The 13657-nt window shown below is 44.9% G+C and overlaps 2 protein-coding genes and 1 long non-coding RNA gene across 3 annotated transcripts in view; all 3 read left to right on the top strand.

Annotated features, from left to right (window-relative positions):
* The window catches only part of LOC311123840 (4-aminobutyrate aminotransferase, mitochondrial-like), a 66662-nt gene extending 57829 nt beyond the window's left edge, over positions 1 to 8833 (top strand). The window contains exons 12-16 of the mRNA XM_084198065.1: positions 1354 to 1491; positions 2372 to 2539; positions 2752 to 2898; positions 6948 to 7059; positions 7170 to 8833. Of these exons, the coding sequence (XP_084054191.1) occupies positions 1354 to 1491; positions 2372 to 2539; positions 2752 to 2898; positions 6948 to 7059; positions 7170 to 7291 (687 nt within the window). The 3' untranslated portion in view covers positions 7292 to 8833. The remainder of the gene's footprint in view (positions 1 to 1353; positions 1492 to 2371; positions 2540 to 2751; positions 2899 to 6947; positions 7060 to 7169) is intronic.
* On the top strand, positions 2918 to 6890 carry LOC311123830 (uncharacterized protein; the record flags this gene model as incomplete). The annotated part of the gene is made up of 6 exons (XM_084198054.1): positions 2918 to 3361; positions 3610 to 3690; positions 3945 to 4298; positions 5862 to 6035; positions 6160 to 6457; positions 6539 to 6890. Exons 1-6 carry the CDS (start codon positions 3304 to 3306, stop codon positions 6888 to 6890), a joined length of 1317 nt encoding a protein of 438 aa, XP_084054180.1. The 5' UTR covers positions 2918 to 3303.
* On the top strand, positions 4695 to 5624 carry LOC311123843. The gene is made up of 3 exons (XR_014612651.1): positions 4695 to 4857; positions 4982 to 5174; positions 5299 to 5624. It is a non-coding gene; the product is annotated as an uncharacterized lncRNA (long non-coding RNA).
* Positions 8834 to 13657: the final 4824 nt, after the last annotated feature.

Here is a 13657-nt window from a genome sequence, read left to right as displayed (position 1 = left end):
TCAGTCTTTCCTCAACTCTTAGCCAATAGAGACTGGCATGCATAGTATTAATATTAGCCTTCTGATTACAATGAAGAGCAAGACGTGCCGCTCTGTTCTGGGCCAGCTGCAGCTTAACTAGGTCTTTCTTTGCAGCACTTGACCATATCACTGGACAATAATCAAGACAAAACTAGAGCCTGCAGGACTTGCTTTGTGGAGTGTGGAGTCAAAAAAGCAGAGCATCTCTTTATTACGGACAGAACTCTCCCCATCTTTACAACCACTGAATCTATATGTTTTGACCGTGACAGTTTACCATCTAAGGTAACGCAAAGTAATTTAGTCTCCTCAACTTGTTCAACAGCCACACCATTCATTACCAGATTCAGCTGAGGTCTAGAACTTAGGGAACAATTTGTACCAAATACAATGCTCTTAGTTTTAGAGATGTTCAGGACCAGTTTATTACAGGCCACCGATTCCAAAACAGACTAACTCTTTGTTAAGGGTTTCAGTGACTTCATTAGCTGTGGTTGCTGATGCGTATATGGTTGACACACACACACCCTGAGCGTTGATTATTGACCATGCAGATAGCAGAGCAGAGAGAACCATATCGAAGAAAGATTTAGACATTGCATATAATTTAACAGTTCCATTTCACGTCACGCTGTTCATATAAATAATTTATTATAATTTACCGGTTTCTTGGAATTATTTATCCCAGGAAAAGGGACTGGGTTTGGGCGGGAAACGGGTTACCGAGATTGTGTGTGTGTTAACCCTGTTTGTGTGTGTGTGTTAACCCTGTATCTGTGTGTTAACCCTGTATCTGTGTGTTAACCCCGTATCTGTGTGTTAACCCAGTATCTGTGTGTTAACCCCGTATCTGTGTGTTAACCCCGTATCTGTGTGTTAACCCCGTATCTGTGTGTTAACCCCGTATCTGTGTGTTAACCCCGTAGCTGTGCGTTAACCCCGTAGCTGTGCGTTAACCCCATATCTGTGCGTTAACCCCGTATCTGTGCGTTAACCCCGTATCTGTGTGTTAACCCTGTATCTGTGTGTTAACCCCGTATCTGTGTGTTAACCCCGTATCTGTGTGTTAACCCCGTATCTGTGTGTTAACCCCGTAGCTGTGCGTTAACCCCGTAGCTGTGCGTTAACCCCATATCTGTGCGTTAACCCCGTATCTGTGCGTTAACCCCGTATCTGTGCGTTAACCCCGTAGCTGTGTGTTAACCCCGTATCTGTGTGTTAACCCCGTATCTGTGTGTTAACCCCGTATCTGTGTGTTAACCCCGTATCTGTGTGTTAACCCCGTATCTGTGTGTTAACCCTGTAGCTCTGTGTTATCTGTGTATGTCCCAGGTAGAGGACCTGATAGTCCAGTGGCGTCAGAAGGGCCGGCCGGTGGCTGGGATAGTGATTGAACCCATCCAGGCTGAAGGAGGAGACAACCACGCAACACCTGACTTCTTCAAGAAGCTACGGAACATCGCACGCAAGGTAGGCTGGAGAGGGAGGGAGGGAGGGAGGGAGGGGGGAGAGTCATACACAAGGTAGGCTGGAGAGGGAGGGAGGGGGTTAGAGTCATACACAAGGTAGGCTGGGGAGGGAGGGTTATACACAAGGTAGGCTGGAGAGGGAGGGAGGGGGTTAGAGTCATACACAAGGTAGGCTGGGATGGGAGGGTTATACACAAGGTAGGCTGAAGAAGGAGGGAGGGTTATACGCAAGTTAGGCTGGAGAAGGAGGGAGGGTTATACACAAGGTAGGCTGGAGAGGGAGGGAGGGTTATACACAAGGTAGGCTGGAGAAGGAGGGAGGGGGTTAGAGTCATACACAAGGTGACACTGAAATAAAATCAGTCAATCAATCCATCCATCAATCATAGAAAGATTAAAACATCCCTCCCCGTCTCCCCTATACCTCCCCCCTCCCCTATCCCTCCCCTCCCCCCTCCCCTATCCCTCCTCTATCCCTCCTCCCCTCCCCTATCCCTCCTCTATCCCTCCTCCCCTCCCCTATCCCTCCTCTATCCCTCCTCCCCTCCTCTATCCCTCCTCTATCCCTCCCCCCTATCTCTCCTCTATCCCTCCTCCCCTCCCCTATCCCTTCTCCCCTCCCCTATCCCTCCTCTATCCCTCCTCCCCTCCCCCCTCCCCTATCCCTCCTCTATCCCTCCCCTATCCCTCCCCCCTCCCCTCCCCCTATCCCTCCCCCCTCCCCTATCCCTCCTCTATCCCTCCTCCCCTCCCCTCCCCTATCCCTCCCCCCTCCCCTATCCCTCCTATATCCCTCCCCCTCCTCTATCCCTCCTCCCCTCACCTATCCCTCCCCCCTCCCCTATCCATCCTCCCCTCACCCCTCTTCCTCCCTCTCTCAGCATGGCAGTGCGTTCCATGTGGATGAGGTGCAGACAGGTGGCGGTGCTACAGGGAAGTTCTGGGCTCATGAACACTGGGGAATGGACGACCCTGCTGACATCGTCTCCTTCAGCAAGAAGATGCTCACTGGAGGCTTTTACCATAAAGACGAGCTGCAGGCAGACAAGGTAACACACACACACAGGACACACAGGCATATAATACGCACATTCACACAAGATGCCCTGTACACATGCAGGCACACACACACACACACACACATAGGCGTATAAGGAACACACAGGACACACACATGCAAACATACACACATGCAATGTATAACCTTATTTTGTCTGTGTGTGTCTGTGTCTGTGTATGTGTGTGTGTGTTTCTTTCCCAGGCCTACCGTATCTTTAACACGTGGATGGGCGACCCATCTAAGAACCTGTTCCTGGCTGAGGTTCTGAACGTGATCCGCAGAGAGAACCTTCTGGAGGAGGTGACCCGCTCTGGGAAAACTCTCCTACAGGGACTCTACCAACTACAGGTTGGTACAACTACAGGTACCAGAGACAGAGACTCTAACAACTACAGGTACCAGAGACAGAGACTCTACCAACTACAGGTACCAGAGACAGATACTCTACCAACTACAATTACTAGATACAGAGACTCTACCAACTACAGGTACCAGAGACAGACACTCTACCAACTACAGGTACTAGGTACAGAGACTCTACCAACTACAGGTACTAGGTACAGAGACTCTACCAACTACATGTACTAGATACAGAGACTCTACCAACTACAGGTACCAGAGACTCTACCAACTACAGGTACTAGATACAGAGACTCTACCAACTACAGGTACCAGATACTCTACCAACTACAGGTACCAGAGACAGAGACTCTACCAACTACAGGTACCAGACACAGGGACTCTACCAACTACATGTACCAGAGACAGAGACTCTACCAACTACAGGTACCAGAGACTCTACCAACTACAGGTACCAGAGACAGTGACTCTACTAACTACAGGTACCAGACACAGGGACTCTACGAACTACAGGTACTAGATACAGAGACTCTACCAACTACAGGTACCAGAGACAGACACTCTACCAACTACAGGTACTAGGTACAGAGACTCTACCAACTACAGGTACTAGATACAGAGACTATACCAACTACAGGTACCAGAGACAGAGACTCTACCAACTACATGTACCAGAGACAAAGACTCTACCAACTACAGGTACCAGAGACAGAGACTCTACCAACTACAGGTACCAGAGACTCTACCAACTACAGGTACCAGAGACTCTACCAACTACAGGTACCAGAGACTCTACCAACTACAAGTACTAGATACAGAGACTCTACCAACTACAGGTACCAGAGACTCTACCAACTACAGGTACTAGATACAGAGACTCTACCAACTGCAGGTACCAGAGACTCTACCAACTACAGGTGCAGAGACAGAAACTCGACCAACTACAGGTACCAGAGACAGAGACTCTACCAACTATAGGTAACAGAGACTCTACCAACTACAGGTACTAGATACAGAGACTCTACCAACTACAGGTACCAGAGACTCTACCAACTACAGGTACCAGAGACAGCGACTCTACCAACTACAGGTACCAGAGACAGAAACTCTACCAAGTACAGGTACTAGATACAGAGACTCTACCAACTACAGGTACCAGAGACAGCGACTCTACCAACTACAGGTACCAGAGACAGAAACTCTACCAAGTACAGGTACTAGATACAGAGACTCTACCAACTACAGGTACCATAGACTCTACCAACTACAGGTACCAGAGACAGAGACTCTACCAACTACAGGTACCAGAGACAGAGACTCTACCAACTACAGGTACCAGAGACAGATACTCTACCAACTACAGGTACCAGAGACTCTACCAACTACAGGTATCAGAGACAGAAACTCTACCAACTACAGGTACCAGAGACAGACACTCTACCAACTACAGGTACTAGGTACAGAGACTCTACCAACTACAGGTACTAGGTACAGAGACTCTACCAACTACAGGTACTAGATACAGAGACTCTACCAACTACAGGTACCAGAGACTCTACCGACTACAGGTACCAGAGACTCTACCAACTACAGGTACTAGATACAGAGACTCTACCAACTACAGGTACCAGAGACTCTACCAACTACAGGTACCAGAGACAGAGACTCTACCAACTACAGGTACCAGACACAGGGACTCTACCAACTACATGTACCAGAGACAGAGACTCTACCAACTACAGGTACCAGAGACTCTACCAACTACAGGTACCAGAGACAGCGACTCTACCAACTACAGGTACCAGAGACAGACACTCTACCAACTACAGGTACTAGGTACATAGACTCTACCAACTACAGGTACTAGGTACAGAGACTCTACCAACTACAGGTACTAGATACAGAGACTCTACCAACTACAGGTACCAGAGACTCTACCAACTACAGGTACTAGATACATAGACTCTACCAACTACAGGTACCAGAGACAGAGACTCTACCAACTACAGGTACCAGAGACAGAGACTCTACCAACTACATGTACCAGAGACAGAGACTTTACCAACTACAGGTACCAGAGACAGAGACTCTACCAACTACAGGTACCAGAGACTCTACCAACTACAGATACCAGAGACTCTACCAACTACAATTACTAGATACAGAGACTCTACCAACTACAGGTACCAGAGACTCTACCAACTACAGGTACTAGATACAGGGACTCTACCAACTACAGGTACCAGAGACTCTACCAACTACAGGTACCAGAGACATAGACTCTACCAACTACAGGTACCAGAGACAGAGACTCTACCAACTACAGGTACCAGAGACAGAAACTCTACCAACTACAGGTACCAGAGACAGAGACTCTACCAACTATAGGTACCAGAGACTCTACCAACTACAGGTACTAGATACAGAGACTCTACCAACTACAGGTACCAGAGACTACCAACTACAGGTACCAGAGACAGCGACTCTACTAACTACAGGTACCAGACACAGGGACTCTACGAACTACAGGTACTAGATACAGAGACTCTACCAACTACAGGTACCAGAGACAGACACTCTACCAACTACAGGTACTAGGTACATACACTCTACCAACTACAGGTACTAGGTACATAGACTCTACCAACTACAGGTACTAGGTACAGAGACTCTACCAACTACAGGTACTAGATACAGAGACTCTACCAACTACAGGTACCAGGGACTCTACCAACTACAGGTACCAGAGACAGAGACTCTACCAACTACAGGTACCAGAGACAGAGACTCTACCAACTACAGGTACCAGATACAGAGACTCTACCAACTACAGGTACCAGAGACTCTACCAACTACAGGTACCAGAGACAGCGACTCTACCAACTACAGGTACCAGAGACAGAAACTCTACCAAGTACAGGTACTAGATACAGAGACTCTACCAACTACAGGTACCAGATACTCTACCAACTACAGGTACCAGAGACAGAGACTCTACCAACTACAGGTACCAGAGACAGAGACTCTACCAACTACAGGTACCAGAGACAGAGACTCTACCAACTTCAGGTACCAGAGACAGATACTCTACCAACTACAGGTACCAGAGACTCTACTAACTACAGGTATCAGAGACAGAAACTATACCAACTACAGGTACTAGGTACAGAGACTCTACCAACTACAGGTACTAGGTACAGATACTCTACCAACTACATGTACTAGATACAGAGACTCTACCAACTACAGGTACTAGATACAGAGACTCTACCAACTACAGGTACCAGAGACTCTACCAACTACAGGTACCAGAGACAGAGACTCTACCAACTACAGGTACCAGAGACAGAGACTCTACCAACTACAGGTACCAGAGACAGAAACTCTACCAACTACAGGTACCAGAGACAGAGACTCTACCAGCTACAGGTACCAGAGACTCTACCAACTACAGGTACCAGAGACTGCGACTCTACCAACTACAGGTACCAGAGACAGAAACTCTACCAAGTACAGGTACTAGATACAGAGACTCTACCAACTACAGGTACCAGAGACTCTACTAACTACAGGTACTAGATACAGAGACTCTACCAACTACAGGTACCAGAGACTCTACCAACTACAGGTACCAGAGACAGAGACTCTACCAACTACAGGTACCAGAGACTCTACCAACTACAGGTATCAGAGACAGAAACTCTACCAACTACAGGTACCAGAGACAGAGACTCTACCAACTACAGGTACCAGAGACAGACTCTACCAACTACAGGTACCAGAGACTCTACCAACTACAGGTACCAGAGACAGACTCTACCAACTACAGGTACCAGAGACAGACTCTACCAACTACAGGTACCAGAGACTCTACCAACTACAGGTACCAGAGACTCTACCAACTACAGGTACCAGAGACTGTGTGTGTGCGTGCTAACATCTGTACCTCTCCCCCCAGGACCAGTACCCTAATCTGTTGAGCAGTGCTCGGGGACAGGGGACATTCTGTGTTCTAACATCTGTACCTCTCCCCCCAGGACCAGTACCCTAACCTGTTGAGCAGTGCTCGGGGACAGGGGACATTCTGTGCCATCGACATCCGTGATGACGCCACACGCAACAGCATCATCTTCAAAGCCCGGGACAAGGGTAAGACACACTACACACACACACATATACCCACTCCACGCTGGTGATTTTCTGTGTAACCTCTATCGTCTCTGTCGGTCTGTCTCAATCTGTCTGTCTGTCTGTCTCAGGTGTCCTGCTGGGTGGCTGTGGAGATCGGTCGATCCGGTTCCGTCCTGCTCTGGTGTTTAAGGAGTACCATGTTCACATGTTCCTGAACGTGTTCAACGACGTCCTGGCAGAACACAACTAGAACCGTCCACACCAACATGGGCCAGACTAACTGGGGATGGGGTGGAGGGGAGGGGAAGCACAAGAGTCTTAACCTATAACAAGGGTTCACACACTAATGCATACACTTAAAGGGATACTACGGGATTCTGGCAGTGAAGCCCTTTATCTCCTTCCCCAGAGTCAGATGAACTCGTGGAGACCGTTTTTATGTCTCTGTGTGCAGTTTGAAGGAAGTTGCTAACTAGCGCTAGCGCAATTGCTAACTAGCGTTAGCGCAATGACTGGAAGCATTGGCTCGTGAAACTACCTCTGACTTCCTTCATACTGGACACAGAGACATAAAAACGGTATCCGCGAGTCCATCTGACTCTGGGGAAGTGGATAAAGGTCCTCATTGCCAAAATCCCAAAGTATCCCTTTAACACACACTCACACACCACACTTGAATTTGTCCCATTGCTCATGTGGCAGTCCTAGCATTCCCCATATCACAGTAATGTCTTAATGATAGCCCTGCAAAAGGCACAAGCACAAAACATCTTATTTTGATAATCTCACACAAACCCTCCAACTCCCCAACAGATAAAGGCACAACAATATGTTTTAGAGCAAACCCACCTGACAGGAGCGGATAGCAGCAAGCTAACCTAAACAAGGTTCTACTGATACAACATGGCCGCCGCATGACGACTTTTAACCCCTGACCTTGAAATATATCCTAGTTTGGGTTCTGTGGGTTCTCTGGGTGTTCTAGGTGTTTTAACCGAACAATAATGTTTCAGCTTGACTTGGATTATCTCAACCCCAAACATTGGGAATTTGTGAAGGAGAATATTATAGAAGATTATGTAGTGTGTGTCTGCATGTTGTTGTACCTAAACTTCCTTTGGGTTCAAGGAATTGAGACCTGTGTTCCAGACTCACTATACATTAGGGCTAACAATCTATTTTAAACCCAAACTTATTAACACATAACCATACTTACCTACAGATATAAATATGTCCACACTATATTGACATGTTTACATTAAAGGCAGGTTTTTGCAGTCAGGACTCCTAATAAAAAGATGTATTATATTTGTTGACTTGTTTGGCCGTGAACCCGCAGTCGTATTAGAGTTCTACATCTTGCCATATTCATCCGGTTTCCTCATGAAACGACTGAACTCATTATTGATGTACAGCTCAAGGTATCTACGTTGTTCTTAATGCCTGTTTTTAAAAAATTTTGTTGACAGGTTGAAATAGCAGCAGTAACAGGAAGGAGTAGCTTAGGCTCCACCATTAGCACTGTAGAGGCTTTATAATATGGCCATGATGATGGTGATGAGGATTACAGTGATGATGATACCTGTCTTGTTAACCAGCCCAGTCAGTATTGTATAGAGAACTGTGTATCGTTGATTTCCTGTTAACCATTAACAATAGTAGAAGCATTGCTATGTTTGTTTACATTGTTCTGTGAGGTTAAAGGTTTATTGCAGATGATCTCTAATTAAAGTTGTCTGTGAAGCATCCTCTTTATGTATCCTAAAATAAACCAGGATCACATTTTAATGAATTCCTCTGGAGTTTTTGGTGTTCCTTATCACATGGTCCTGTTTGCCCTGGCTACAACAATGGAGAGGGGTGTGAGCGTTGTGTAGGTTTCTGACAGAGAGGTTTTCCACCAAAACACTATATTTCATTAACAGCCCATTTTTCTTTCATAGGATAAAAAAAGTAAACATCTTTAATGTGTTTTTAAAACAACAGCTTTATTTGTCTTTTTCTGACTCAATCTGAACCAGGAACGTCCCATTCAGTGGAACTGAGTTCAAACAGAAGCAGGGTTGTCGCATCAACAATTTGACAAAATAAACATTCTACAAAACATCATTATTTACAAACATCAGTCAATAACAACAAGATCCCAGCTTTCCTAATGAAAAGGTTTTACCTGACACAGGGACACTGAGGAGTCTGTCCAAACCCAAAACCCTGGGTAGAGGGGCTCAGTGAATGTGGTGTGGAATGTGTACAGGTGGGTCAGTGTGTCAGAGGAGACTCTGTAGAAGGACAGAGTGCCGGCTGGCCAGTCCAGATACACTCCTACTCTGTTGGAGTGGGGGGGATGGAAGAGGTATGTTAGTTTCCTTGTTATTGTGCCAGGCAGAGTAACTGTCATTAGAGGTCCATAGAGTCCAATACATGTTATTGGCTCCCAGCACACAGTCATTACTGTCTCCTCTCCTGCTGATTCCTTTATATGTCACTCCTATACGACCCCCCCCCCCCCCCACTCTACCTCCCAGTAACAGCGCCCAGTCAGGCCCTCTCTACACAGAATCTGGTCCCAGTAGTTAAATCTCTCTGGGTGATCAGGATACATATGATCCTCTTTCCCCCCAGTCACCTTCCTGTTCTCCTCAGACAGAGAGAGGTATCTGTATGCTGTGTTTGGATCCAGTGTGACATCACAGGCATCTGATAGGGAAGACCAATATTAGAAATCATCATTCACATCAGAATGTTAATCATCAAGGCCTTTTATGAAGACCGAATGATGTAATGTAATTATTACAATCTTACAGACAGACTGCTTGTAAATAGGTTTTTCTAGTCTCTTGTATTTTGGGGATTATAATTGATGTATATGACTATTACCGATGTCACTGTAGGTTTTTGCCGATAGTTCCTCTTTAATACAGTTATCAGACTGCCATCAATATGTTCTGTTTTTGTCTTTTAATCTCAAGTCTGATGATTTTGTGACATGGGGAGGCTGGTGAGGGGAGGACAGCTCATAATAATGGCTGGAATGGAGCACATGGAATGGCATCAAACACATGGAAACCATGTGTTGTGTTTGATACCATACCACTTTTCCGTTCCAGCCGTCCTCCCCAATTTAGGTGCCACAAACCTCCTGTGGTATGACTGGGGAGATGAAGATGGTATTGATCACAATTCACATCCCGGATGATTATCCAGACCTTTTATAAACTGCATTTATAAACTGGATTGATACATTGGCTGTGTTTACACAGACACCCTAAGAACCCAAATCTGATTCTCTTTTTTTATGACTGTCCACACACAGTTTTACATGTGACCCATATTAGATTTGCGCATCCATAACAGAGTTGGGGTGAATTCCACAAATTCAATTCCCTCTCCCTAAAAATTCCATCAATTCAATTTGAAATTCCAGAGCAGTTCTTTCAATTGAGTTAATTCAAGATCAAATTCCAATTCCTAATTCAATATTATGCCACTCAATTCAATTCTCTCCCTAGACCAATTCCCTGAATTTCAATTCTGTTCCTTGTTTCAACTCAAGCCAAACTCAACCCAACTACCTCAACTCATGGCAGGTTCCGAAGACAAACTTTGCCTTTAAAAAACTAAGAGGGAATATTCCCAGAGACCTTCTAAATGCACCCTGAAATAAAACTTTAAGGGATTTAGAGAATTTGCATTACATGTCAAATACATAAAATAATACCAAAATATGTTTTTGATATTAAGCTGTAAAACATCCTAAATATTAACCCCTACCAATAAGCGAATACCATTGATAAGTTAAAGCTGTTTAATATGAACAGCATGGAATAATGCTGAAAATGCAAAATACTCTATTCCACTGGAGACCAGGGTTCAATCCCAGTCTCCACCTTTCATGCAATTTCTCCCTCTTTATTCTCACAGCAAAAATACTACAGGTACAGTGTTGAATTCAACTCTGGAAAAAAAATGAGAGGATTATTAATCAAACTAAACATTTGTGTGGCATTGACTTTTAGTGTGTATAAACCTTCAGTGATACAGGGTATACGTAAATCAACAACAAAAAATAACTTTGCAAATCATCTTACTATAAGCAAAATGTCAGTTATAGAGTACAATTTCCATGTAAACACATAGAAATGTGTTGCATTTAAAGATACATGTAAACAAACAGAATCAGTTTGATTGGATACCTAGCCCTGTGCACAGAACCATGTTCACTGGATTCTGTACTGGGCTAAACACACTAAGAAAAGAGGGTTCCTCAAGGGTTCTTCAGGATGGGTGATGGTTCTATGTGGAATCCTTTGAGCCCTTCAATGGTTCTTTGCAGTTCACAAAAGGGTTCTTTGCTCTTTTAGTGATAATTAAAATGTAGGGGCAGCGGCTCAGAATATTTTGGGGTGTGGTTTTCTCACAGCTCTTTTTGTGCAAACGTGAGTGAGAGTGTCATTCCAATTTATCTAATCTGTTGTGTTATGCCATCACATGTTATATACAGTGGGGAGAACAAGTATTTGATACACTGCCGATTTCGTAGGTTTTCCTACTTACAAAGCATGTAGAGGTCTGTAATGTTTATCATAGGTACACTTCAACTGTGAGAGACGGAATCTAAAACAAAAATCCAGAAAATCACATTGTATGATTTTTAAGTAATTAATTTGCATTTTATTGCATGACATAAGTATTTGATACATCAGAAAAGCAGAACTTAATATTTGGTACAGAAACCTTTGTTTGCAATTACAGAGATCATACGTTTCCTGTAGGTCTTGACCAGGTTTGCACACACTGCAGCAGGGATTTTGGCCCACTCCTCCTTACAGACCTTCTCCAGATCCTTCAGGTTTCGGGGCTGTCGCTGGGCAATACGGACTTTCAGCTCCCTCCAAAGATTTTCTATTGGGTTCATGTCTGGAGATTGGCTAGGCCACTCCAGGACCTTGAGATGCTTCTTACGGAGCCACTCCTTAGTTGCCCTGGCTGTGTGTTTCGGGTCGTTGTCATGCTGGAAGACCCAGCCACGACCCATCTTCAATGCTCTTACTGAGGGAAGGAGGTTGTTGGCCAAGATCTCGCGATACATGGCCCCACCCATCCTCCCCTCAATACGGTGCAGTCGTCCTGTCCCCTTTGCAGAAAAGCATCCCCAAAGAATGATGTTTCCACCTCCATGCTTCACGGTTGGGATGGTGTTCTTGGAGTTGTACTCATCCTTCTTCTTCCTCCAAACACGGCGAGTGGAGTTTAGACCAAAAAGCTCTATTTTTGTCTCATCAGACCACATGACCTTCTCCCATTCCTCCTCTGGATCATCCAGATGGTCATTGGCAAACTTCAGACGGGCCTGGACATGCGCTGGCTTGAGCAGGGGGACCTTGCGTGCGCTGCAGGATTTTAATCCATGACGGTGTAGTGTGTTACTAATGGTTTTCTTTGAGACTGTGGTCCCAGCTCTCTTCAGGTCATTGACCAGGTCCTGCCGTGTAGTTCTGGGCTGATCCCTCACCTTCCTCATGATCATTGATGCCCCACGAGGTGAGATCTTGCATGGAGCCCCAGACCGAGGGTGATTGACCGTCATCTTGAACTTCTTCCATTTTCTAATAATTGTGCCAACAGTTGTTGCCTTCTCACCAAGCTGCTTGCCTATTGTCCTGTAGCCCATCCCAGCCTTGTGCAGGTCTACAATTTTATCCCTGATGTCCTTACACAGCTCTCTGGTCTTGGCCATTGTGGAGAGGTTGGAGTCTGTTTGATTGAGTGTGTGGACAGGTGTCTTTTAAACAGGTAACGAGTTCAAACAGGTGCAGTTAATACAGGTAATGAGTGGAGAACAGGAGGGCTTCTTAAAGAAAAACGAACAGGTCTGTGAGAGCCGGAATTCTTACTGGTTGGTAGGTGATCAAATACTTATGTCATGCAATAAAATGCAAATTAATTACTTAAAAATCATACAATGTGATTTTCTGGATTTTTGTTTTAGATTCCGTCTCTCACAGTTGAAGTGTACCTATGATAAAGATTACAGACCTCTACATGCTTTGTAAGTAGGAAAACCTGCAAAATCGGCAGTGTATCAAATACTTGTTCTCCCCACTGTATGACGATGACAGTGTTTTGTGTAAGACTCACATATGGCCTTGTGTCAACTGACAACGGTTGATTAAGTCAGTGGTTCTCAATGTTCTCCTCAGGGACCCCCAGCTGTTCCAGAGCTACCACACCTGATTTAACACAATATATAATATCTATGGAATTTTAACAGTAATATGGCTAACCAGAATAAAAAACCTGGTATGGTTCTTCTTCTTTGAGATTGATGAAGGTTCTATAAAGAACCATAAAAATGGTTCTATATAGCACCAAAAAGGGTTGTAACATTTACATTTAAGTTATTTAGCAGACGCTCTTATCCAGAGCGACTTACAAATTAACCATAGTGGTACCCTTTTTTGGTGCTATATAGAACCTTTTTTGAATGGTTCTTTATAGAACCTTATGAAAGGGTTCTTTATAGAACCTTATGAAAGGGTTCTTTATAGAACCTTATGAAAGGGTTCTTTATAGAACCTTATGAAAGGGTACTTTATAGCACCTTATGAAAGGGTTC

Source organism: Coregonus lavaretus (assembly GCF_964263955.1).
Source record: "Coregonus lavaretus genome assembly, contig: HAP1_SCAFFOLD_134, whole genome shotgun sequence".
Taxonomy (NCBI): domain Eukaryota; kingdom Metazoa; phylum Chordata; class Actinopteri; order Salmoniformes; family Salmonidae; genus Coregonus; species Coregonus lavaretus.
This window is presented reverse-complemented; position numbering and strand designations above follow the sequence as displayed.